The sequence below is a fragment of the Manis javanica genome, chromosome 11, assembly GCF_040802235.1.
Source record: "Manis javanica isolate MJ-LG chromosome 11, MJ_LKY, whole genome shotgun sequence".
In the NCBI taxonomy this organism is placed as follows: Eukaryota; Metazoa; Chordata; class Mammalia; order Pholidota; family Manidae; genus Manis; species Manis javanica.
Window position 1 is genome coordinate 116,621,293 of NC_133166.1, and position 24,887 is coordinate 116,646,179.

General features: G+C 59.7%; 1 protein-coding gene and 1 long non-coding RNA gene across 14 annotated transcripts in view; one reads left to right on the forward strand and one right to left on the reverse strand.

The window, feature by feature from the left end:
• Window positions 1-177: 177 nt before the first annotated feature.
• On the reverse strand, window positions 178-7,995 carry LOC118967860 (uncharacterized). 2 transcript variants are annotated; one of them, XR_012123161.1, is made up of 4 exons: window positions 7,889-7,995; window positions 7,105-7,309; window positions 463-628; window positions 178-305 (listed from the first exon to the last, which is right to left on the reverse strand). It is a non-coding gene; the product is annotated as an uncharacterized lncRNA (long non-coding RNA). The 2 variants fall into 2 exon arrangements; XR_005055150.2 differs by lacking the exon at window positions 178-305 and having other exon boundaries at window positions 326-628.
• The window catches only part of CDC42BPG (CDC42 binding protein kinase gamma), a 23,650-nt gene continuing 4,292 nt past the window's right edge, over window positions 5,530-24,887 (forward strand). For 3 of the 12 annotated variants that reach the window (XM_073217568.1, XM_073217563.1, XM_073217570.1), the window contains exons 1-36: window positions 5,532-5,808; window positions 8,316-8,407; window positions 8,488-8,571; window positions 8,951-9,046; window positions 9,387-9,535; window positions 10,066-10,159; window positions 10,422-10,622; window positions 10,748-10,996; window positions 11,433-11,512; window positions 12,215-12,312; window positions 12,403-12,483; window positions 12,767-12,873; window positions 12,968-13,147; window positions 13,436-13,528; window positions 13,668-13,786; window positions 13,863-13,935; window positions 14,157-14,263; window positions 14,346-14,460; window positions 14,658-14,806; window positions 14,887-14,975; window positions 15,194-15,246; window positions 15,333-15,431; window positions 15,524-15,583; window positions 15,857-15,962; window positions 16,239-16,372; window positions 16,449-16,588; window positions 16,684-16,765; window positions 17,452-17,668; window positions 18,642-18,704; window positions 18,823-19,422; window positions 20,526-20,623; window positions 20,705-20,789; window positions 20,923-21,043; window positions 21,162-21,279; window positions 21,447-21,570; window positions 21,678-21,763. In XM_073217568.1, the coding sequence (XP_073073669.1) occupies window positions 5,649-5,808; window positions 8,316-8,407; window positions 8,488-8,571; window positions 8,951-9,046; window positions 9,387-9,535; window positions 10,066-10,159; window positions 10,422-10,622; window positions 10,748-10,996; window positions 11,433-11,512; window positions 12,215-12,312; window positions 12,403-12,483; window positions 12,767-12,873; window positions 12,968-13,147; window positions 13,436-13,528; window positions 13,668-13,786; window positions 13,863-13,935; window positions 14,157-14,263; window positions 14,346-14,460; window positions 14,658-14,806; window positions 14,887-14,975; window positions 15,194-15,246; window positions 15,333-15,431; window positions 15,524-15,583; window positions 15,857-15,962; window positions 16,239-16,372; window positions 16,449-16,588; window positions 16,684-16,765; window positions 17,452-17,668; window positions 18,642-18,704; window positions 18,823-19,422; window positions 20,526-20,623; window positions 20,705-20,789; window positions 20,923-21,043; window positions 21,162-21,279; window positions 21,447-21,570; window positions 21,678-21,763 (4,602 nt within the window). In that variant the 5' untranslated portion in view covers window positions 5,532-5,648. Of the gene's footprint in view, window positions 5,809-8,315; window positions 8,408-8,487; window positions 8,572-8,950; window positions 9,047-9,386; window positions 9,536-10,065; window positions 10,160-10,421; window positions 10,623-10,747; window positions 10,997-11,432; window positions 11,513-12,214; window positions 12,313-12,402; window positions 12,484-12,766; window positions 12,874-12,967; window positions 13,148-13,435; window positions 13,529-13,667; window positions 13,787-13,862; window positions 13,936-14,156; window positions 14,264-14,345; window positions 14,461-14,657; window positions 14,807-14,886; window positions 14,976-15,193; window positions 15,247-15,332; window positions 15,432-15,523; window positions 15,584-15,856; window positions 15,963-16,238; window positions 16,373-16,448; window positions 16,589-16,683; window positions 16,766-17,451; window positions 17,669-18,641; window positions 18,705-18,822; window positions 19,423-19,843; window positions 20,021-20,525; window positions 20,624-20,704; window positions 20,790-20,922; window positions 21,044-21,161; window positions 21,280-21,446; window positions 21,571-21,674; window positions 21,764-22,822; window positions 23,968-24,887 lie in introns of those variants that run through there. The other 9 variants (XM_073217567.1, XM_073217569.1, XM_073217566.1 and 6 more) reach the window with 8 other exon arrangements.

A 24,887-nucleotide genomic window follows, 5' to 3' on the forward strand; every position in this document is an offset into this window, starting at 1 on the left:
GGCCTCCCCTGGGCCCAGGTCACTGGGAACTGGCCTTGTTACCTCCGGCTGGCCTCAGCCCGCCACTCCACACAGTGTTAGGTGAGGGTGGAGGCAGCATCCTCGTCGGGGATTCACTGAGGTGCAGTGACTTCTCTACACTCACCAGTAGGAAGAAAAAGCAACTGAAGACAAGACTTTTTCTTGAATTAAAAAAGTATAATTGTGCTGAAGCTGGCTTCCGGTGCTTAGTTATCTCTTCTGGGGGCTTGCTGGACGCTGGCAGAGCATCGGGCCAAGACGCCGACAGGGACAGATCGGCAAGCCTGCCATGGTGAGGGAGCAGCTCTGCGGCCTGCCAGCAGGGCTGGCGACCCCTTTGCTTGGGCAAGGTGGGAGCTTAGCAGTAGTTAATTTTGGGGGAGGGTGGGGTGAAGCGGCTAGGAGCACTTCTGGTCCCCCGCTGGGTCTGGAAGAAATTACCTGCCTCCTGAGGTCCTCACAGCAGCTCCTCCCACCTGGGTTCTGCCGGACAGGACAGACGGTGGGCACCCACGCAGCTCTCGGGGCTGGGATGGGTTAAGTGCAGGAGGCTTCACTGGGCTCCGTGCTAGCCCCCGGGTCATTTAGAGGCAGTGAGGCTGGTACTCTAAAGACAGACCAAGCAGATAAACCAGCTACAAAAACACAATTAGGAGGGGTGGGACCTGCAGATGTCACAGATAGGGGACTGTACCAGCAGAGGGAAGGGTGACAAATTGAGAGCTGGCAAGCCATGGAAGCATAAGCCTTGAGGCGGGTCGGGGGAGACTGCTCAGGGCGCACTTGTAGCAAAAGGCAGGTTGCAAACAGATGCCAATGGGCTATGAGGGCCAGGTTGTGTGTGGTGGCCTGTGTGGCAGGCATCCAGTCTCATGGCCGGTTTCTGAGGTAGCGGCAGCTCACTGGGCCCCCCTCAGGGTTGGTCTGGTGCTGGGTTCGGAGCATGTGCGTGTGGGAGGAGATTCAAACCCGGGTCTGCTCACCTCCACAGCCTGAGCCCCACCTTTGTAGGTGTCGAAAGTATACTTCAAAATAAAAAAGCGTACAACTCACTGCACCCCCAAAGACCTCAGCTACAGGCATGGCTTTAAAAAGCCCACATTGAAGATTAAGTGCTGTCACTGCAGCCCAGGGGCCTGAAGGGTTGGGGTGGCCCCTCAATTTCCGGGTAGAGCATTCAAGCTGTTAGAGCACGAGGGGAACAGAACTGCCGGTCTCGGCATGGGCATGAGAAGCCCGTCCAGCTCTGCCCTTCCACTGAGCTGCCCCCAGTACAGTGTGGGGGCTTCCGGGCACTTTCCACACCTGGTGCTACCTCCCCGGCCCAGGGCTACCCCAGGAAATGACTGCTGCTCTGAGGCTTGAAGGGACTGAGGGCAGGTGCCTGCCTCCTCCTGCCCGGAGTTTGTACCCCTGGCTCAGGGTCTCCCAGTCTGGGATGGGGGTTCAGGGGGGACCAGTGAGTGTGGACAGAGGTGTAGCCACCCTCCTGAGGGCCAGCCCCTGCCTCCTTTCCCCCTCCCCAGCTCCCTAGCTGGCCAGGATCCTAGGGGAAATCCCCTCTACAGAGGCTCATCTGGGGCAAAGGAGCTGTTCCCACCTGCCCTCGGAGCCCCTGGAGTGAGGCCTTTGGGGCCGTCTGCCCTCGTGACGCCTCAGAGCCCAGGTGTACAGTGAGGTTCCACATGAGAGCTCATCAGAATCAACAGTCCTTCTACACTTCAGTAAACAGAAAAAGAGCCATGAACCAACCCGGTGTCCTGTTCTTATCTCCAGTGGGCTCTTGGCACTTGCTCAAGACGGTGACAGGTCAACACTCAGCCGCCAGTCCTGCCCCTCACCAGTCCAGGCCCAGGAGGTGGGAAAGCACACAGGGCAGGTGTCCAATTCAGGTGGCCCAGAGTGGCTGGTCAGGGTTGGGTTAGGACTAGTGCTGGGAGTCAAGCACCCCACCCAATCCCCAGAACAAAGAGGAGGACCCACCCTTCCGTGAAGCAGCTCGCAGACTTGGTGGTGCTCATGGGATGGAGGGGTGGTGTCTAAAGGGGGCTCTGAGCCTGGCTTCCTGTACACCCAGAGGGGCGGATAATTATAAAACCATGTGGGGCTGCAGCGCTGTGGAGCGTGGGAGCCCCTCTGGCGTGTTGGAGCAGCACAGAGAAGGGCTTTGGAAGAAAAGCCAGATGATGAAATCACCATATGTCCACTGATTTGGGGCTTTGGACTTCTCAAAAGGACACACCCCTGGTGTGCGGGCTGGGCAGGGGAGCAAACGTGTGACTGCCAAGGACTAGCTTGGGAAGTGGGGACCTTCAACCCTGCCGTCACTTGTCAGCCCCTTCCCCAAAGCCACCCCGATAGACACCTTTAAAAACCAGGTTCCTGAGTAGCAATGCAGCTTTACAGGAGCTCCCTACCCCTCTAACCACATACCCTTCCTAGAGAGACATGCTCCGGCAACCGCTGGTGTCCATTCCGTATACCGTTTATTAGGAACCTTGCTCTTGAGCTGGAGCAGTTCTCAGTTGTACACAGAAATAGCCACCCAGGAAGTGATTTTCTCAAGGCTACACTCTTGGTCAATGGCAGGCAGGCCTTATGACCTCATAGCCAGGCTCGTTTCCTGGCTGCCTAGGGCAGGAGAGGGTCGTTGCCCTTTTGGTGGCCAAGGGCAGAGGTGGCTGCCATCCCAGACAGCCCTCAGGAGCACCTGCTGAGAGCCAGCTTCCTCAGGCAGAGGCTCATCCTCGGCCACCAGGGCTGAATCTCAACCTCGGGCAAAAGGAGCCATAGACCAGGCCCCAGAGGCCTGAGATGTGGCTGTGGAGGTGACAGACCCCAGAGCCTGCCTTGGGTCTGGGCTCTTCTCCGACCTGGAGGGCTATACTCTGGGGGTCAGAAAACCTGGGTTCCCTGCCACTGGCTTGCACTGGGCTCTCGCCTTCCCCCTCTCCTTGAGGTTCCCTCAATCTGAACCATCCTCTGTGCTAGGCCTGGGTTGCTGAAATGACAGTTTCCTTTTCTCACCATCTGAGGCCCTTCACAGAATCCTAAATCAAATCCACTGCAGGCTGGTCTTTCCCTGTCCGCTGTCCCCAGCTTCAGCACAACACACTGCCAGGCACTGGCTTAGGCCTAGAAACTGGGAAAGGAGTTCAGGGCTGTCGGTACCACCCACCTCCCACCTCCCCAGCCTCAAGGTATTAAGCTGCTAACCGGGTGGGGGGATAATAACTCTTTCCGGTTGCAAAGATAGCGTCTGCAGTCATTTTGAAATGCTAAGAAGCCCTGCTGGAATGCAAGTTGCTATCACCGTGATCTGTCTCCAAGAGTTAGTGCCAGCACCTCAATACCAAAGGCTGAGAATGGGGAGAAGTCATGGGGGGCCAGTGCCCTGCACCTGGGGGGGCATCCGGAAAGCAGTGACTGGGGTGTGGGTGAAGAGGAAGTGGGAAGAGGGGGTGGTGGAGGTCTCCTGCTCAGACTCACTCATCCTCTGAGCGTACACCGAGCTGGGCCAGGGTCCCTGCCACATGCAGGGCTCCCTGGGGCAAAGCCTCTGTGGCCCTGGCAGTATGGCTTACACAGGATCTGTGAAAAGAGCTGCTGGGGCAAAGCAGGGCCCATTTCGGATGGCAGGGCTGTAGGCCTGGTTGCTGGCTGGGGCTGCAGCAGGTGTTCAGGCACAGTCTTAAAGGCTTTCTGACCTTGGTACTGCAAAGGAGTGGGCAGAAAACCGGACCCCCTTTTAGAGACAAGGAAACTGAGGCTTGGAACAAGGATGTGACCAAATATATATATATATATATATATATATATATATATATATATATATATAGGACTAAACAGAATTAAGTACCAAATGGGTGGGGAGTGCCAAGTGCCAGTCCCAGCTCTGCCCCACGCAGACCTCAGTACGACAGTTTTTGCCCTCTGGGATTCAGTTTCTCCTCTGGAACTGGAATATGTGGGGATGGACTTGTTAAACTGACCGAGGTCACACAAGGAGTGAGCCAGCACCTGGAGGCTTTCCCAGTTGGCCTGAGACTACCCCCCTGGGGGCTGTGGTGGGGTGGGGCTGGGGGTCAGCGTGCCTAAGAGGGGTAATGAGAAATGGCCCATCTTCCCACCCAGGACCCTTTCCCTACCCTCTACTACTCCAGGAGATGGTAACTTGGTCCCACCCTGAGCATCTGGCCCTCCTCTGCTCTCTGGCACCTCCCTGTGGCCTTCAAGGGCAGGAACCCTTTTCCAGGGCCCCACCCCTGCTCCACCTCCACACAGAGGGCCTAGAGTGCTTCAGGTGAGAGCCTGGAGGGGTTCAATCGCACCACCTGAACTCCCGCCCTCCACCCCTTTCAGGACACAGAGGCAGTGATGTCATCCCCAGTCTTGGGTTTGAATCCTGTCACCTCTTCCCCCACCTGGACGACTTCAGTGAGACAGCCTGACTCTGTTTCCCTTTGTCACAGATGGCAGGCGCTATGAGGCCAAAGGGCAGGTCTCTGGGGACATCAACGGGAGACCTGTTGGGAAGCTCGTAGGTGCTACCAACGAGGCTCAGCGGAGCTCCACATTCAGAGACCACCTCCTCCCTCAGAGCTGGCAACTTGGCCCTGTCTAGAATCAAGGGGGTGCCTGTATGAGAGGGAAGCCAAATCCCCAAAGAGATCTCTTAATGGAAGAATTTGTTGTCTGAAGCCACTAAAAGCCCTGCCCTTTGATCCCGCCTCTGGGACAGAGGCAGTTGCATGGCATCTGACCTGGCCCAAGAAGTCAGGAATACCACTGGACAGATTCAGTCCCTCCCCTCTGCCACCTCCTTCAGCCCAGCTCTGACTCTCCTTGGCCCTCACATTTAGGTCAGCTACCAGCGCAGCCCCACTCCAGAATCTAGCTGTAAGGCCTCCTCCTCCTCAGCCCCTCCTCACTCACGCCTTCCTACGCCTCAATGTGCCCATCTGCCAAATGGGTGTAACCATCTCTGTCACCTGCCTGACTCCCAGATCCTCTGTAATAATGCAAATGCAATGAAATCAGAAACTACCTAGTTTTTCGTACGGGGGTGCCAAGCGCGCCGGCATTCCGGGGAGGGAGCGGACTACAACTCCCGTCCGGCTCCGGGGCCGCGGGCATCCCCAAGCCCCTCTCCCTGAGCTGAGAGACAAGTGGCTGCTGTCCCTGGGGACGGAGGAAGTTGCAGTGCCCCGGGAATTCCCCACCTAGGTTAGGGTAGAGTTGGATCTGGGGCCGTGCGGACACGTAGGCTGTCTGCCTGTCTCCCTCCGGACACCCCTTGCCCCTCCCAGGTTACTCTTTGGAGTTCGCACCCCCAACTTCCTGGCCGAAGGTTGGCCCCGCCCCCCGAGCCTCCGCCCCTCCACCCTCACCTCCAGTCGCGTCCCCCATTGGCCAGCGCTCACCTGTCCGTCCGTCGGGGGCGGGGCGGAGGGCGGGTCGCAGCGCGCAGGTGAGGGCGCGCAGTCTGCCGCGGAGGAAGGTGACAGCGGGGCGGGCGGGAGGGTGGGGGGAGGACGCGCGGACGACCCGCGGAGCAACAGACAGACTGACGGGCGGGCATGCCGGAGGCCCGGCTATAGCCCGGGCGCGGGGCTCCGGCCGCGGCCATGGAGCGGCGGCTGCGCGCGCTGGAGCGGCTGGTTCGGGGCGAGGCCGGCGGCAGACCCGGGCTCGACGGCCTCCTGGATCTGCTGCTGGGGCTGCACCATGAGCTCAGCAGCGCCCCGCTGCGGCGGGAGCGCAACGTGGCGCAGTTCCTGAGCTGGGGTGAGTGGCCCCGGGGCGACACAGGGTGTTGGGACCCTAGGGACACGGCGCCGGGACCCTCGCCCCCTTCAACCCGCTCCACACCTCCAGACCATCCGGCAGGGATCCGCGTCCACAGGCTGTCCTCGCAGATGCCCCGCACCGGCCCTGACACGTGCCACCGGACCCGCGGGCCCTCTGTCACCTGCATACTTTAACCTTGCTCCGTTTCACACACACTCCTCCTCACCTGCAGAACCCGGCGCGCGTGCACAACACGCATCTCACACAGACACACACACAAACTTGGTCTCAGGGATAGACACCAGACACGTGTACACAGTACAGGCTCTATAGAAACTCATGGCCAGGATTACTCACTCACAGCCATACCTCCTCACCAGTGAGAATACACTCATACACACAGACCCCTTGCATGCCATGCACTAACACACACGGTCTCCCACATGCCACACAGACATGTCGAGACACTCAAATAATACATGGCTCATGAAGACGCCTAGGAAGTCCTATGCTTTACTCTGGAGAGCACCCCCAACCAACTGGCTGTTCCACTCACCTACTGCCGTTTACAGATCTGTAGGTATTGCACACTTGCAGCTATCACCCTCCTCCAGCCCCCTACATTTCTATCTCCCTGCACACAAGACCACCCCAGACTGGACTCAGGAACAAACCTCAGCCTCTTTGTGCAAGCCGCTGGCCAGGCTTCCTGAAGGCTGTTCCCCAGGGCCAGGGAGGGGGGCCTTGGCTGAGGTGGGTCTGCACCCCTTCCTGGTTGACTCATCTGAGTCACTGGCAGTGGCTGGCCTGGGGTGACCCTGAACCCAGTGTGGGTACCCGTGCCAACACTAGGGCTCCCTGGTCACACCTGGGCAGGCCTTGGGGAGGAGAGCATAGGGGCCTTGCCAGGAGGCTGAGGGAAATGGATGTTTGTTTGCCCAGTGGTCTTCTAGTGTTCTTGGCACTCCTGAGCCCAGGGCAGGCGCAAGGCCTGGCCTGGCACAGCTGGGGAACTGTGAGACATGCCAGTGAGTTGGCCCCCAGCCTCAGCCCTTTCCTCCAAGGTGAGGGCAAAGTGCCCCTGCCTCTGCTGGGGGCCTGTCTCCCCAGGAGTTCCGCACCTTATTCTTGTGTGTGTCCATGTCGTCATCATCCCCTGTGACACCCACACACGTGTGTGTTTGCACACTCACGGGCTCCTCCCTGCCTGCCTCTGGCACCTCTGCGTGGGACCCCGGCATGGGGGCCTGTCTGTTGACATCTCCCGAGGTAACTTTCAGGGCAGTGACTCACTCCACTCCTGCACCAACTCGTCCTTGCTCCGGCCTGGAGCCCCCATCACTTGCCGCAAGGTGTCGGGACTGGGCCATCTGTCCCGGGGGCCTGGATCCTGGCTGTGGGCCCCAGGTTTTGGCCCCTGTCTGGCTAATGGGTAGCCATCCTGGCCTCAGTTCCCCCTCAGGCCGGTGGCTACTCCTCCCCAGCTGCGTACACAGACCTGGGAAAGAAACAATTAATTTCTGTGAGGAGGTTTCCACACCGCCCCTGCTGCAGGGGTTCTGCCTGATAAACCTGTGGAGCAGCTCTCTGTCCCACCCACAGCCCCGCCCAGCTGGCAGGGAGTTTTACCACCTGGCAGGGGGAAACTGAGGCAGCGAGCCAGACTGCAGCTGCCCCCAACCCTTACTGGTCACTCATGCCTCCCTAAGTTCCCAGGCCCCAGTTCCCTCCCCCAGGTCTGGGAGGGGCTGGAGATACTCATGGGAACATCAGGGACTGGGAGGATGGGCTGCTTCTTGCCAGCTAAAGGCTGCGTCCAGATCGGGAGGCAGAGCTGTCGGGCTGGTCAGGCCTGGAGGAGACCCTGAGTCCTCACACCCTCAGGTGCCAGCGTCAGGTGCCAGGGAAAGGTTTTTTGGCTCTGTTTTTGAGTCTTGTGAGAACCTGGGCAGACTTATCTATGCCTCCAGACGGAGGAGGCCCTTTGGGGAACACAGGCTGTGCTCCCAGAGCCCTGCAGAACCACTGTTCTACCTGTCCTCCCCGGCCGCCCCAGGCCTCACCCCCAGCCAGATACCTCTGTGTCCACAGGGTCCCAGGACTTGGGCCCACAGCTCCTCAATGGCAGAAGCCTCTCTGGGGACAAGGAATGTTGCCTGTCCAGTTTCCCAAGACAGGCCCCAGCCTGGTCCTGCTAGGGGGCCAAGAACTGTGAGCTGGGGGTGGGAATGGTATCCTCATGTCCCCAGGGTCACCTGGCCAGCCAGGCTCAACCCCCAGGCTGGGGGAGACTACAAGTTCCATCAGCCCCTGGGATGAGGGTCACCTGGAATCTGGAGACAGAGGTCAGGAAGCCATGGATTCAGGTGGTCAGCAGAGCCAGGACCCCGCCTTCCCTGCTTCCTGATCATAGGCAGTGCCTATCAGCCCCTTGGATGGCCTCATGGGAGTTGTAGCTCCTGGGACCCTCCCAGCCTCCCTGAGCCCAACCCTGTGCTCCCCAGCCAGCCCCTTCGTAACAAAGGTGAAAGAGCTGCGGCTGCAGAGAGATGACTTTGAGATCTTGAAGGTCATCGGCCGAGGGGCCTTTGGGGAGGTGAGCCAGAGGCTTGGGGACGGTGGGAGGAGGGTGTTTGCACCCAGGCTGGCTGACCCCAGCGCTCCCTCTGGCCTCAGGTTGCTGTGGTGAGGCAGAGGGACAGTGGGCAGATTTTTGCCATGAAAATGCTGCACAAATGGGAGATGCTGAAGAGGGCCGAGGTCAGTCTGGGGTCTGATGGGGCTTTGGCACTCAGCAGATGGGCCGGGGAGGCGAGCACTTCCAAAGAGGCATTGGGCATGCCCTGGAAGGGGGAGGGGCGGGAAAGGCCTGAACAGGCAGAGAATCTGCCCCCAACAGCTGCAACTTTCCCCATCCCTTCCTTACAGTAAGCTCTTCTTAATTTCTTAGAAGCAGAGTGCCCATTTTCCTTATGGTAACATTGAGGCTCAGAGCCATAAAGCATGGACTTGGGCTCATGCAGGCAACCTCAATCCAAGCTCCCCGACTTAGTGATTTTTTTCTCCATCCCCTGGGCTGGCAAGGTGGGTTCTCTGGGCTCTGATTCCATGCAACCCCTGCTCCCCAAACTTGCTGCAGACGGCCTGTTTCCAGGAGGAGCGGGATGTTCTGGTGAAGGGGGACAGCCGTTGGGTGACTGCTCTGCATTATGCCTTCCAAGATGAGGAGTACCTGGTGAGGATACTCAGCGATATTGGAGGAGGGTTGCCTGGGGACAACGGAGAAGGTCCTTGGGGGCCAAAGGCACTGGGTCCAAAGAAAGAGAGAGAGAGAGAGAGAGAAAGAGAGAGAGCCCTCCTTTGGGGCCAGGAAGCTCCCAGTTCCCACAGCTCCTGGGACCAGAGCCTCCTGCTTGAACTCCAGCTGGTTGCTGGCTGCCCCAGAGCTGCTGCTGGGAGACACCGCCTTGCCTTCCAGAGCCCAGTGGGACCACTGGGAAGGGGGAAGCGGGGCCCTGGTGCAGGTGCCTGTACCTTCCCCATCTGATTCTCGCCCCGCCCCACCCCCCAACCAGTACCTGGTGATGGACTACTATGCCGGCGGGGACCTCCTCACTCTGCTGAGCCGCTTTGAGGACCGCCTCCCGCCTGAGCTGGCCCAGTTCTACCTGGCCGAGATGGTGCTGGCCATCCACTCTCTGCACCAGCTGGGCTATGTGCACAGGTGGGGACCCCCAAAAGCTCCCTCTGCCCTGCTCGAAGGGCTGTGACATGTGCCAAGCACTCACCATGTGCCAGGCCCTGTGCTGGGTGCTTCATATGCACAATGCCTTTGAGTCCTCACATCAAAACCTTATGTGATGAGGGCTGCTATTGTCTCCACTTTGCAGACAAGGAAGTCTGAGCTTGGCACAGGTAAACACCTGGCTTGAGGTGACTCAGCTGGCAAGAGGCTGAGTTTTGGTTTGCCCTGGGAAACTCTGAGTCTTGCATCCCCCACGGCACCCTCTGCTGCCTCCAAGGGTCATCCGAAAGGATTAGATTCTCCAGGCTAACCATCTTCTTCCTTCCTTCTTGGGAGCCAGGAAGCCTGGCCACCAGCCTTCTCACCTCCCATATGCATGCACACGCGTTACTGTCATGTGCTCACAGGAACACGTGTGAGCATATACACGCTGGTGCATGCATACCTGGGCATGTCCTAGATGCACATACCCACAGGTCAAGCCCCTCATTCTCCTTCTTCTCCCTCAGGGATGTCAAGCCTGACAATGTCCTGTTGGACATGAATGGGCACATCCGCCTGGCTGACTTTGGCTCCTGTCTGCGTCTCAACAACAGTGGTATGGTAAGGACCTCGCCCCAGAGCTGGGTCAGGGGACACCCGCTGGGAGGGTTCCCAAGGGAATGGGAGGCACCAGGCCTAGCCTAGAGGGTATCAGATTCCCAGGGGAAGGAAGGGCTTGCCAGGGCAGGGAGACACCAGGCCAGCCGAGCCCTAGCAAGTGGGGGTGCCAGGCCCAGACCTGTGGTCATGGTGAGGGGCCAGCAGCCTCAGCCAAGCCCAACACTGTCCTTCCTCGTGGTATCATCAACACCACCACCTACAGGTAGATTCGTCTGTAGCAGTGGGGACACCAGACTACATCTCCCCTGAGATCCTACAGGCCATGGAGGAGGGCAAGGGCCACTATGGACAACAGTGCGACTGGTGGTCCCTGGGAGTCTGCGCCTATGAGCTGCTCTTTGGGGAGACGCCCTTCTATGCTGAATCCCTGGTGGAAACCTATGGCAAGATCATGAACCATGAGGTCTGGCCACCAGGCTCTGGGCTTCCAGGAGGGAAGTGGGACTCCTGAGTCTGTACAGGTGGGGATGCCCGCAGGCAGGGGTGGGATCCTGCATGCCCACCCACACCTCTTCCCTGGGCCTGCAGGACCACCTGCAGTTCCCCCTGGATGTGCCTGGTGTGCCAGCCAGTGCCCAAGACCTGATCCGCCAGCTACTGTGCCGTCAGGAGGAGCGTCTGGGCCGTGGGGGGCTGGACGACTTCCGGAACCACCCATTCTTTGAAGGCGTGGACTGGGAGCAGCTGGCGACCAGCACTGCCCCCTATATCCCTGAGCTTCGCGGGCCCATAGACACCTCCAACTTTGACGTGGACGATGACACCCCCAACTATCCAGTGAGTGGTGGGTCTCACTGAGGCAGGAAAACTGCCTTGACCATCACATTGCTGACTGTGGGAAACCCCCAACTCATTCCCGAAAGCAGTTACTGGGCTGGGGATGAGGCCTCCGGACCTCAGAGGCTCATGGGAGTTACAGTTCACCTGGGTTGGTTCACCTGCACCGAGGTGGGTTGTGGCAAGCAGGGGTCCTTTGACCTCCAGGGTGTCATCCTATTCACCAGAGGTGGTATAAAGATCCCCAGCAGTGTCTGGGAGGCCATAACCTCAAGGACTCATGGGAGTTGCAGTCTGTTTAGGTGGGGACTACGGTACTCTCCTAGTTCCCACCTGAGCAGGAGGTCACCACTCCCAGCCCCAGGGGGCATCCTGGGTCTCGAGCCTCTGCCTGGAGCTGTGCCTGTTGACTCTGAGTCTCCTTCCCCTCCTGCAGGGGACTCTGCCGCCACCTTCCCATGGGGCCTTCTCGGGCCACCACCTGCCATTTGTGGGCTTCACGTATACCTCAGGCAGGTAAGTCTAGTCTGTACATACCTTGTGGGAAGCTGGGGGGCTGCCTGACCTGGTGGGTGCTGGGAGAAAAGGGCCGCATGTGACAGGTGCTCAGGAAGTGAGCTCTGAGTCCTCAGGAGGCTGCCTGCCAGGGTTCAGGGTCCGCTGAAGCCACACCCATGTGCCCTCTGAGTCCTGCTCCAGCATTTGCCCCTCGCGGTACCCTCCACCGCAGGCTGAGAGTACCAGATTTGGGCCCAGAGGCCTGGAGTTGGAAGAGCCCTTATGGTCCCCCAGCCTCACTTTGTGCCTCTGTATGAAATGGGCGGGATGACCTAATTCCATTTGTGGAGCCTGAGACTGAGCAAGGTCCGGCATGAGAGGGTGCTCTGATGTACAGGCGAATGCGACTGGCCCGCACTCATCCAGTGCCCAGAGCGTGCTGGGTGCGGGCCATCTGGGCCCATCTCAGAGTCCTTTTGGCACTTCTTGGGAGAGGCCCTGTTACTGCCTCCATTTTCCTGCCTTGGGCTGCTACCCGTGGGTCTCCTGAGGGCAGAGTCTGTCTGATGTGTTTCTCTTTCCAGAACAGAGCCCAGGGTTGGGTACAAAGCTGATGCACAGTTGTTGTTTCTTGGGTGAATGAATGATTGGATGCAGGAGGATGGGGGAGGCTTTGGGGGACTGGGTCTCTGCCAAATTGTGTTGCCTTGCTCTTCGCAGGCCCGGCCCTGAGAGTGGCTCTGAGCAGCTGGCTGCTCTGGAGCAGAAACTCCATTGTCTGGAGCAGGAGAAAATGGAGATGAGCCAGAAACTCCAAGGTACAGGGGAACCAGATAGGCTGTGGGTGCGGGTCTGACCCAGGGCTGCTGCTGCCGACGGCTACTCACCCGTGGGTGTCCTCACTGCAGAAGCCCTGCAGAGCCCCTCAGACCACCGGGAGCTAGAGCAGCTTCGGAAAGAGGTGCAGACCCTACAGGACAGGCTGGCAGGTATTCGCCCCACCCACCGCCCCTTTTCTTCCTCCTACCCTCACCCTGGTGGCTAAGCTGCTTTCCCAGCATACCTGAATTCAACCTGGGTTCCGATCCTGCCCGTTCTGTATGTGTTGTGTAGTCTTAGAGAAATAGCTTAAACTCTGAGCCTGCATATAGAAAATAAGCCAAGGAGACCCACCGCCCAGACTATGGCAAGGGTTCCTTGAGATACCACATGTGGAGTGCCCCCTGGCTTAGGTGGTCAGTATGTGTGGGTCTCAGTGACAATTCCCGGCAGAGATGCTGAAGAACAACAAGGCCCCCTTGTCCCAGATGGATGGGCCTCCTGCTGGTAGCCCAGGCCAGGCCAGTGACCTACAGCAGGAGAGAGACCGACTCCTACAGGTGAGGGCCTGGTGAGGTGGGGGTGGCCCAGGGCTCCATGCTAAGGAAGTCCATATCCTGACCCATGCTGTGCCCTCCCCACCCTGTCCCCCAGGAGCTGGCTGAGGCTAAGGCCAGGCTTCAGGTGCAGAAGCAAGACCTGTGCAGAGCCCAGGGGGGGCAGGAGGAGCTGCTCCACAGGCTACAGGAGGCCCAGGAGAGAGAGGTGGCCATGGCCAGCCAGACGCAGGCCCTGAGCTCCCAGCTGGAGGCAACCCAAGATGCCAGGAGGGAGGTGAGTGATGGAGAGGGTCGGGGACAGCAGCAGATCCCTGCCCCCTGCCCCTCAGTGTGACTGGAGGAAGGCTGGGGAGCTTGGGGTGAGGTGCTAAGAACACTTTGCACCTGCCACTGTGGCTGACAGGCCTGAGCAAGGGGATGACGTTTCAGGTGGGGTGGGCCAGGGATTCACCACCCCCACTCCAGCTGGGACTGGCAGAGCCTGAGAGTCTGCATGTAGCAAGGCGGGGCAGAGGGTTAGCGTGAACTAGGTCAGTACGGACTGCCTCTGTATCTATCACAGCTGCAGGCCCAGGTGGCCACCCTGAACCGGGAGGTGACACAACTCCGGAGACAGCAGCAGCGAAGCCTTGAGAAGGAGTCTTCCCAGGTCAAGGTAGTGAGGTCTTACCCCTGCCAGTGGCACCTCCCTTGGCCTGAGCCACTCAGGGCCCTCAGGGCCAGGCCTGTGTTGCAGGGGTAAGGTGGGTCATGGCTCCTCAGGCCCTTCCCTGCCTTCTCTCCACGTCCTCAAGACTGTGCACACCACTTCGGAGACCAATGGAACAGGATCACCAGAGAGGCCACAGGAAGCCCGGCTGAGGAAGGAGGTGGCTGCCCTGTGTGTGCAGCTGGAGCAGGCCCAGCGCCATGGGTGAGCTGGGCAGCTGGGGCCGTGGATTGGGTGTGGGCCTGAGCTGGGGGTCACCTGGTTATCTGCTCTTCTCCAGGCTGAGTGGGAAGGAGGAGGTTCTGCACCAGCTACAGGAGGAGAACCGGCGGCTGAGCCAGGAGCAGGAGCGGGTGAGCAGGGCAGATGGAGGGCAGAATAGGCAGGCAGGCAGTGGGGCAGGTAGGGAGCCGGTGGGGTGGGTGGCCAGAGCCCCAGGGCAGGCTGTCTCTCCTGCCCTGGAGTACTCACAGCTGGCGGGCCGCTGTAACAGGTGGACAAGAGTGGACACACACGGGATCCAGGGGTGCTGGGGCCCCTGGGGACTGACCCCACCTTCCCTCCTGGCCCACAGCTGGTGCAAGAGCTGGAGCAGGAACAGCAGAGCAAGCAGCAGCTGGAGGGCGAGCGGCGGGAGACGGAGAGCAACTGGGAGGCCCAGATCACCGATATCCTCAGCTGGTGGGTACTGGCTAGGCGCTGCGGGCCAGCTCAGCGGGGGCCGAGAGCCCAGCCCATGACCCTGAGCTCCCTTCCCAATCAGGGTGAATGACGAGAAGGTCTCAAGAGGCTACCTGCAGGCCCTGGCCACCAAGATGGCCGAGGAGCTGGAGTCCCTGCGGAACGTGGGCACCCAGACTCTCCCTGCCCGGCCTCTGGTGGGTCCTTGGAGACTCCCTCAGGGGAGGGGGTGCCTATAGCTTCATTTTGCAGGTGGGAACACAACTCACAGATCAGTGACTTGCCTAAGCTCACAGCAAGTCTGGTAGAGCTGGGCTTTGAGTCTGGTCAGGTGGCATGGGCAGTGGTGTGCTCTGATGGCCTCTGAGACAGCCAGGCTCCCCCTGCCCGCCAGGACCACCAGTGGAAGGCACGGCGGCTGCAGAAGATGGAGGCCTCGGCCAGGCTGGAGCTGCAGTCGGCGCTGGAGGCTGAGATCCGGGCCAAGCAGAGCCTGCAAGAGCGGCTGACACAGGTGCAGGAGGCCCAGCTGCGGGCTGAGAGGTGAGACCAGGGGCAGGCATTGATGAGGGGGCCTGGGACCCTGCAAAGGCCTGTGGTAAGCCCCCCCGGTTCCCCCTCAGCCATCTGCAGGAGGCCAAGAAGCAGAACCAGAGCCTGCAGCAGGAGCTGGCTGCACTGCGGGACGAGCTTCGGGCCCACGGGCCAGGGGGTGAGTGGCCGTCTGTGTGCCTGTCCTGAAGAGAGCCCCAGATTCCAGCATCTGTTACCCAGTGCTTACTGAGCACTTGGTGTATACCAGTCCCCCCACCCCAGCCTGTGGTCATTTCCCCATTTCACGGAGGTGAACACTGAGGCCCCTGCTGGGCCCTGGTTCCTCGGGAAAGGTGTTGGGCTGGGTAACCAGTGCCCCATGCTCTCTTTTTGCAGACGCTAAGGCCTCAAACTCCCTGATTCCCTTCCTGTCTTTCCGGAGCCCAGAGGTAAGAACCAGGTACAGGCACGGGTTGGGGAAGAGTCCTGGGGAGAGGCACAAGGGCCTTGACTTTGCCCCCGTCTCAATCCCCAGAAAGAATCTGCCAAGGATCCTGGCAACTCAGGAGAGGCCCCGAGGTCTGGGGTGGAGCTGGAGCTTAGGTCGGAGGGCCGCCGCAGCCTACGCCGGAGGGTGAGGACGGCAGGGTCACGGCTGGGGACGGGGGCTGGAACCAGCCTACCTTCCACTTCGGCCCCTCACCTGTTTGCTCACCCTGTCCACAGGCTGTGTTCCCCAGAGTGTCTGCTGCCACCGCAGCCCCTGCAGAAGGTCCTCCTGCAAAGGTCAGTGCCTGGGGAGGTGGAGCAGGGTGGGGGCACCAAGCCATTCTGCCAGGTTTCCAAGGACCTGCTCAGGTTTCTGCGTGCATCGTGGCCAGCAGACCACGTGAGGGGCCGTGGTGGCAGTGAGTTTGAGTGCTGGAGCTCAGAGTTCATACAGCCACCTGGCTCATTTCCTGGTCCCACCTGACACTTTAGGGTGGCCTCTGGGGTGGGGTGCAGGGCCCTGGGCAGCCGAGGTCAGGCATGGGTAATGGACACATCCCCCCTCCCCAGCCTGGCTCACACATGCTGCGTCTCTGGAGCTTCCCGTCTCCTACCAAGTGTCTCCACTGCACGTCGCTGATGCTGGGCCTGGGCCGCCAGGGCCTGGGCTGTGACGGTGAGCCGCGCACCCTGCCCGCACCCCCATCTCTCATGCACCAAGCACAGCCCTAGGTGGGAGGAATGAGAATGGCCCTGAACCTGACGCACCATGTTGTTTATCAGCCCAGCCCACTGCTGGGTTTTTCTTTGTTTTCTCACTTGACGGGGAATTGGTGACCGTTCAGGTGCTCCCATGGCCTCAGGGAAGCTGGGGCTGGGAATGCCCAGAGTCCTGGTCCTGGGCCGTCCCCACCCAGCCTCACACCATCTGCTTCTTCCACTTTCCCCACAGTCTGCGGCTACTTCTGTCACTCGACTTGTGCCCCACAGGCTCCGCCCTGCCCCGTGTCCCCCGACCTCCTCCACATGGCCCTGGGAGTGCACCCTGAAACAGGCAGGGGCACTGCCTACGAGGGCTTCCTGTCGGTGAGCTGAGGCTGGATGGGGGTGTGTGTAGGCCGGCTGAGCCTGGCAGGCCCTCCCATGCCTGCCTTCCCCATAGGTGCCACGGCCCTCTGGCGTCCGGCGGGGCTGGCAGCGAGTGTTCGCAACCCTCAGTGACTCGCGCCTGCTGCTATTTGATGCCCCTGACCCACGGCTCAGCCCAGCCAATGGGGCCCTCCTGCAGGTGCTGGATCTGAGGTGGGTGCCAGGCAGTGACACGGGACAAGGGATGAGTGGGTTAGGAGGGCAGCCAGGGGCAGTGTGACCCCTGACCTGCTCCATGAACCTCCCAGGGACCCCCAGTTCTCGGCCACCCCTGTCCTGGCCTCTGATGTTATCCACGCCCCATCCAAGGACCTGCCACGCATCTTTAGGGTGAGTGCCTGGGGCCGGATGGGCTGGGCCACCATCTGTCTCCCCATTGGCACCACTCCAGCCACCTTCCTCCATCTCCATGGCTGCCCTCTTCATCCTGACCCCTTCCCTCCACACAAACAGCTGCAGGAGCCTCCCTCTTGCACCACAGTGAGCTTTTCATCTGCGAAGCTGGCTGTGCCCTGCCTTGTTTAGGACCTTTCTGTGGCTCCGCATTGCCCCCAGAGTGCTCCTGACAGTGACCTTGAGGCCCCACCTTTCTGCCCTGCAGGCCTCGCCAGCTTCTCCCTGGAGCCTCTCTGCCCTGCACCACCTTGTTCTCTCAAGCCCCGAAAATGCCCTGTGACCATGGACCTTTTCACATTCTGTTCCCTCTGTTCAGCCTCCTGCCAGGCCTCCAGCTCCTCCCAACCTCAGTCATTCCTGGTTACTCTGCTTATTCCCCAGGCTCCAGCAGTGTCTTTCTCTGGGAGGTTATGTTCCATCACTTAGCCTGGTCAGGGGGCCCTGCTCTGTCCCGTCCTGTCCCTATGACAGCAGTTGCCCTTGTGCTTGTCTGACCACCCTGTCTTGCTCGTCACCTGCTTTAAGACAGCTCCCAGCACTGCACCTGGTGGGCTCACGTCAGCTTGGGGAGAGGGAAGGCAGGAAGGATGGCTGGCTTCAGCCTGGGTCCTTATCCACAGGTGACGGCGTCCCAGCTGACAGTGCCACCAGCCACATGCACCGTGCTGCTGCTGGCGGAGAGCGCGGATGAGCGGGAGCGCTGGCTGCAGGTGCTGGGTGAGCTGCAGCGGCTGCTGCAGGATGCACAGCCGAGGCCCCGGCTTGTATACACTCTCAAGGAGGCCTATGACAATGGGCTGCCGCTGCTGCCCCATGCGCTCTGCGCTGCCATCATTGGTGAGTCTCATACCAGGGGCACTTCCCAGGGCAGGCCTGGGGGAGGAGTCCTGCCTGTAGGAATGGTGCTGGCCAGACACAGTCATGAGGGCCCATGTCACTTCTCAGTCCCCGCAGCCATGAGCTGTGGACACTCTGCTTTGCACACGTGTCCTTCTCCACCCTCCCCTGGGCATGGTTGTGCAGGCAGCCCAGGCTGGACTGGAGGCCTGCTTTCTGCCACACCATTTCTGTGCCTTGGTTTCTGCTTTTGTAAAAAAATCTCAAGTGAATAAAAAGAGCAGAGGCTTTACTAAGAGACAAACAAGGGGTCTAGGCCAGGCTCTCTTAGCAGCAGCAGCTGGCCCAGGAAGGGGGCTGGGTGTGGCGAAGCCTCCCACCATCCCTTGCGGGACTGCTGCTTCAGCCAGGAGCCTGGTGCTCAGCAGGGCCTCCGTAACCAGCAGCTGGGCTAGAAGCAAGGCAGCTGTGGTCCTTGGCTTCTTCCAGCAGCCTGGGCCCTGAGCCAACCCTCCCTGGTGAGCTGGCACCTCTCCCTGCAGTCCCTCAGGGCGGGAGCCACAGGAGAGACTGCACGGGTCCTCCAGTCTCCTGCATTCGTCAGGAGCCAGAGGATGGGGGCTTTCCTGAGCCGGGATTGCTGTGAGCTTAACACCCACCTGCATTGCTTCATCTCCTCACAGCTTCACAGCAGCTCTGGTACCACTATTGTCTCCACTTTTCAAAGGGGAAACCAAGGTGATACGATTTACCCAAAAGCCCAAGCTCAGGGTGTGGGGCCTCTTGCCCTGCCCCTATGGCCTTTCCCCATTACAGCCAGTCCAGACTCTGGGAGAGAAGGGTACAGTGATACAGGGGCAGCAGGGACACCCCCATATCGTCAGGGAAACTGAGTCTCTGCAAGGACACACAGACTGCCAGTTTCCTGCAGCTGGAGGGTCTCTAACACCTGACCCTCCCCTCTCTCTGCCAGACCAGGAACGACTTGCTCTGGGCACTGAGGAAGGACTGTTTGTGATTCACCTGCACAGCAATGGTATGTGGCAGGCTGGGCTATGGCAGACCTGGGTAGGGCCATCCCAGGGGATGGAGGAGGATGGGCACTGGACTGCCCACCTGCCTATCACTGACACTTTTCCTTGCCCATCCCACAGACATCTTCCAGGTGGGCGAGTGCCGGCGGGTGCAGCGGCTGGCCATGGTCCCCACTGCAGGCCTTCTGGTCGTGCTGTGCGGTCGAGGCCCCAGCGTGCGCCTCTTCACCATGGCTGCACTGGAGAACATAGAGGTGGCAGGCACCAAGATCCCTGAGTCTCGAGGCTGCCAGACACTGGCAGCCGGACGCATCCTTCAGGCCCGCACCCCTGTGCTCTGTATGGCCATTAAGCGCCAGGTGCTCTGCTACCAGCTGGGTCCAGGCCCAGGGCCCTGGCAGCACCGCATCCGCGAGCTGCAAGCACCTGCGCCTGTGCAGAGCCTGGGGCTGCTGGGCGACCGGCTGTGCGTGGGCGCAGCTGGGGCCTTCCTGCTCTACCCGCTGCTTAATGAGGCTGCACCGTTGGTGCTGGGGACTGGTCTGGTACCTGAGGATCTGCCACCATCTCGAGGGGGCTTGGGTGAGGCACTCGGCGCCGTGGAGGTCAGCCTTAGTGAGTTCCTGCTGCTCTTCACCACTGCCGGGGTCTACGTGGACAGTGCGGGCCGCAAGTCTCGCATCCCTGAGCTACTGTGGCCAGCAGCACCCACAGGCTGGGGTAAGGCCTGTGGAGAGCCAGGCTGGGTGGTGCCAGGCACCTGCAGTGTATCCCACATGACAAGAGGAAGACAGGATCCTGCCCGAACTCCTGAGCTTGGCATTGGAGGCCAGTGTTACCCTCCCGCCTGACCACACTCTACTCGCCCTCGGGGCTCACATGGGTCTGCTTCTCCCATGCTTTTGCTCATGCTCATCCCCCTGCCTAGACTGCTCTTTTTTTGTAACTAGCAAACTTAACCAAGTCCAGCCCCAATCCCAGTCAGGGCCTAGAGCTGGCAGGCCCTCCACAGACGGCCACTGTGATCGCTATCACTGTCAGTCCTGCCGTCATGCTCCACGCCCTTCCTTCCTCCATCATTGGTCCTTTGTTCCTTTTTGCTCCTCTACCTCTTTGTTCAAACCTCTGCCCTGGCTCTTAGCACCTTGGAATGACTGGTTTGGCACGCTGGAGGCCTGCAGAATGGGCTGGGCTGGTTTCTTCATCACATCCAGTGCCCAGCCCAGACAAGTACACCCCAGGGGCTTATGAATGTTTGGAGGAATGAATGAACGAATGAACGAAAGGGTCAGTGGGGGATCCACATTCCCAAACACAGGTAATAACTGGTGTGGTGGCATATGGGCTGGAAGAGAGGGATAGAGCTCCCTTCATGAGCAGTGGTTCTTCTGGGGTGGGGCCTGTAGCTTGGGTGTAGCACAGACATTCAGGATGTAGGCGTTGGACCCAGACTGCCCGGGGCCAGTTTCCAGCTCTCAATCACCACTGGGTGACCTTGGCCATTACTTAGCTCTGGGGTTTCCATTCCCTCATTTCTAAGTTAGAGGTGATAGTGCTACCTGCCCAGAGTTGTTTGAGAATCAAAGGAGGGAAACTATGCAGAGTGGTTAGAACTATGCCTGGCATGGTACATAGCTAGCTGCTCCATGATTTTATCTCCCATTGGTTATGGAAGTTGGGTGGGGCAGCTGGAAGGACCTTTGGCTGGGCATGGAAGTTACTGTGTTGTGGCAGGGCACAGGGTGTTCCCTTGATACAGAGGGGGAAGCAAGCCCAGAGGGGAGCCTGGGGCTGCACAGCACAGGCAGTTTCCCATCCTGCAGGTTACGCAGCCCCCTACCTGACAGTGTTCAGCGAGAACTCCATTGATGTATTTGATGTAAGGAAAGCAGAATGGGTCCAGACGGTGCCACTCAAGAAGGTGAGGGCCCGCCAAGATCCCGGGGTCTGGACTGGGGTGCAGTAGGGTTCCATGGCGTGACCTCTGTGCCTGCTGCCTCAGGTGCGACCCCTAAACCCAGAGGGCTCCCTGTTCCTCTATGGCACGGAGAAGGTCCGCCTGACCTACCTCAGGAACCTGCTGGCAGGTGAGGGAGTGTGCGCGTGTGTGTGTGCACGCTGGCGTGCATCCACCTATGCACCCGGGTGTGTGACCCTGAGTTCCAGCTGACGGGCCCTGGAGACTTTTGAGCACCGCCCAGCTTTCTGCTTCTCCCACAGAGAAGGACGAGTTCGACATCCCTGACCTCACCGACAACAGCTGGCGCCAGCTGTTCCGCACCAAGAGCAAGCGCCGCTTCTTCTTCCGGCTGTCTGAGGAGCAGCGGCAGCAGCGGCGCAGGTGCGCGTGCGCGGCGCGGCCGCTGGGCGGGGCTCCCTGCTCGGCGCGGGACGAGCCCGGGTGGAGAGCCGGGAGGCCTCACCTCGGTGCCCGCCTTCAACGACCCCTTCGCCCGCAGGGAGATGCTGAAGGACCCTTTTGTGCGCTCCAAGCTCATCTCACCACCCACCAACTTCAATCACCTGGTACACGTGGGCCCTACCGACGGGAAGCCCAGGGCCAGGGACCTGTCTCAGGTGATCCTCCAGAGCCAATCACAAGCTTCCCTGGTGAGGCGGAGCCAATCATGGGCCTCTGCTTACCTGGACCCGGGACCTCCTCTGGTCCCCGTTCGGGGCTGAGTACGGTTTGTACTGGTCTGTTGTGCTGGTTGCAGCCCATCCGCACTGTCCCCTGTGCCCAGGCTCCGGAAGGGAAGGGCCGAAGCGCCCGCAGCTCCGGCCCGCAGCGGCCCCACAGCTTCTCCGAGGCCCCAAGGCGCCCAGCCTCCATGGGCAGCGATGGGCTCGCTGGAGACGCAGACCCCAGTAAGGACAGCCCCATAGCCTCTACTGCCTACCCCAAGTTTCCACCCACTTTGAACCCGTCCGATCTGATCTTGGATTTCTGTCCCCTCGTTCTGTTCCTGGAGCAGTGAAGCGGAAGCCTTGGACATCTTTGTCCAACGAGTCGGTGTCCTGCTCCCAGGGATCTCTGAGCCCCGCAGCCTCCCTGATACAGGTGAGTCAGCGGGGGGAGAGGGGGTCTCCCTCATTCAGAGGTCAGGCAGTTCTGTGCTGGGCCCTGAGGCTGAACCAGTCCCAGCCCTGGGTCCTAAGAGGGGTGCACACTCATAACCTGTCTCACCCACAGCAGGCCCCAGCAGAGGCCTGGAGGCAGATCATCCTAAGTGGGAATCTTGGCTGACTGTCCCAGCAGTGTGGCCACAGGCGAGGTTCCTAGCCTCCCTTGTATCACCTGTAAAGTGAAGTCTGATCAGGAGACCTGTATGAGTGATGATACCTCAACATAGTACTGGGCATGTGGGAGATGCCACAGAAGTGGCACTCTGGGGACTCTTAGCAGAGGCCCCAGCCAGTAGGCGAGGGGTCAGAGGAGGGAGCGATCCACTCTGGGGACAGGGGAAGACCTAAGGGGAACAGGGAAGTATTCCAGTCACCCTCCGGCCACGTCTTTAACTGCTACCCCTACTCCAGCCATATCAGGGCCCTGGGACTTGTCATGTTATTTCACACCTTCGGGCTCTTGCCCCTGCTGTTCCCCTACCCCCACCCCACTCCTGCTTTGAATGCCATTTCCTGACCTGAACCTGATTAATGTCCAGGCCACCGTCCAGACTCTGCACCAATATCACTTTCTGGCTGCCTGTTCAGGTGGTCACTGCCTCCCTGGGGTTGGCGCTACCTTCAGTGCCCCCCTTCCTCCACCCCATCCCTATCAATCCTGCTGTGCTGTGGTTTTCACTGGGTACCAGTCTTCCCTCTTCAACTGTGGGCTCCTTGATGGCGGGATGTCTTACTGCCGGGAGTGAAGTACCTCTGTTGATTGAATGGAGAACAGGATGAATGAACAAAGGGACTTTGACTTGGGCCCCAGGGTCAAGTAGGAGCTCCCCAGATTCTTCTCATGTACCCTCACCCCCACCTCACATCTGGTCTCCTCAAAGAGCCCTGCTAAGTGGGTGATGGTTCTGGGGAGACCCCTGGGAGGGGCTGGCCTGCTGAAGAAAGAGTCCTGCCCTCTTTTTTCCACTCTGACTTCCTTCTCTTTCCCCCCCAGGTCTCAGAACGGCCCCGGAGTCTCCCCCCAGCCCCTAAATCAGAGAGCTCCCCTTGACACCCTCTGGCAGGGCCCACCCCAATCCCAGGACTGAGGTTTGCGGGAGCAAACAGCTTAAGGAATGCCACACTCCGGCTGGTCCGGGATATGTGGAAATTTGGACTCGGAGGGGCTGGACTAGGCAGCAACTGGGAGGCTGGCCTGGGTTCCCAGGACTTGGGGCCTCACTCCCAGCCCCCATCTGTTTCTTTCCCTTCCGCTTCTAGCCCCGGGCTGTGCCCAACTGGAAACAGAGTGGCCCCCCTTGTGCCCTAGGGGCCCCTCTGCTCTGATGTCCAGGGGTGACTGTGCCAAAGCTCTCATTTCCAGTGTCAAGCTCCAGGAGGCTTGTACATGAGAGGGTGAGGATGGAGAAGGGCCAGGTCCTGTGGAACAGTCTGGGGTCTTGGCTCTGGACTGTCCAGAACCCAGTAAGGCTAAGCTGGGGCATATTGCAGTTTCTTTTCCAAGTCAGGGTGGGAAAGAGAGGCTCTGATAAGAGGCAAGGAGGGGAGAGAAGGAGAGGGAAGCATGTAGGTGAAGGAGGGTGAGAGGCAAGTGAATGGAAGGAGGTGACAAAGCCATCCAGAGAAGGGGGGATAAAGGAGGAGCCACGAGGAGGAGGAGGGAGCACGAGCAGAGGGAGAACACAGTTGGGGTCCTTTCTGGGGATGAGTTTGGCGGGGCTGGGGACAGGGCAGGGCTCCATGAGCCAACTGACTTTGGCATCTAACCTGCCCAGGGGGGAGAGAGTTCCTAGACAGGGATGGCATGGGGAGGGTATTTATGAGGGTACTTGGTGGGAGGTGGGCACCCGACAGGGGCCACTGGAGGGTGTCTGGGTACACTCTGGCCCTTCCCAGAAAGGGGGATCCTTTTTCTCAAAGCTTCAACCAGCTGTGTATTAGGGGATCATAAGGGGCATTTTATTATTGATCACAGTCATTATTATTGTTATTATATTACTATTTTTATTAAACTTCCCCCTACTGATGAGTGGGGGACAAAATAAGTATTTATCTCCCTAAATGCCATAGTCCCGGGAGGGATCAACCCTGACGCTCTGTGAGGCAGTAAGAAACCAATAAAGACAACTTTGTAAGCTGCTGGCCTCTCCTGGATCTGTCTCCCGCGGTTCAGGAAATGGGAGGATCGGAGACAGAGGGGAGAGTGGGGCTATCAGGGGCAGTCAGAGACCAGGCTGTCTTCCTGGTTTTTCAGGAACTAGACGACATGTTCAAATGAGGGTAGATAAGGAGAGTCTAACAGCAAAGGGATGGTTTACAAAAGTGTGGGCAGCGGTAAGGGAACCCACCCAGGAGTGGCGGTGCCCCCTGAGCCCCAGCAATAGTGGGGGGCTGTTATACCACCAGGCCATGGGCAGAAAGAGGCTGTGGTGTGACCTGACAGGAGCTGTGGCTCTAAGAAGGACTTGGCCATGGCCCAGCAGGAAGGCAGCCCAGGAAATCATTTCCTCCACCTCACTCCACTCCCTCCCTCTGTCTTCTGCCTCCTTTTGTCCCAACCCAAGCACAGCCAGAGTTCGCTAGAGCTCAGTTACTGCAGCAGGCACAAGGCAGCCCTGGGGCCGCTGAGCAGGATGGAGCAGGGCAGAGGGGGATCTGGAGGGCACACAGAGGGTGCAGCACCCTGCTGCCCTATGCGAAGGGAGATCTGAGAGGGGTCTCACTTGTTCTTAGCTTCAGTGTCTCTGATTAGGCAGGACCTAGGCCTTGAGGTTGAGCTGGCTGAGAACAGAGGGTAAGGCCTGTGCCCTGGGGTCAGGGCAGACCAGGGGCGCCGATGGCTCTACCCTGAGAAAAGCACCAAAAAGGGACCCAGGTTGTGGATGGGGTTGGAGGGTATCGATGGAATTCCAGGGCCCAGTTAGGAGCTCAGCCTGGAGAATCAGACAACCTGGATTCTAATCTAGATGTGCCATGATGGGCAGGTTACCTGACCTCTCTAAGCCTCAGTTTCCCCATTTGTAAGTGGTGATCACGGGAGGTTCTGGTGAGACGAGTGC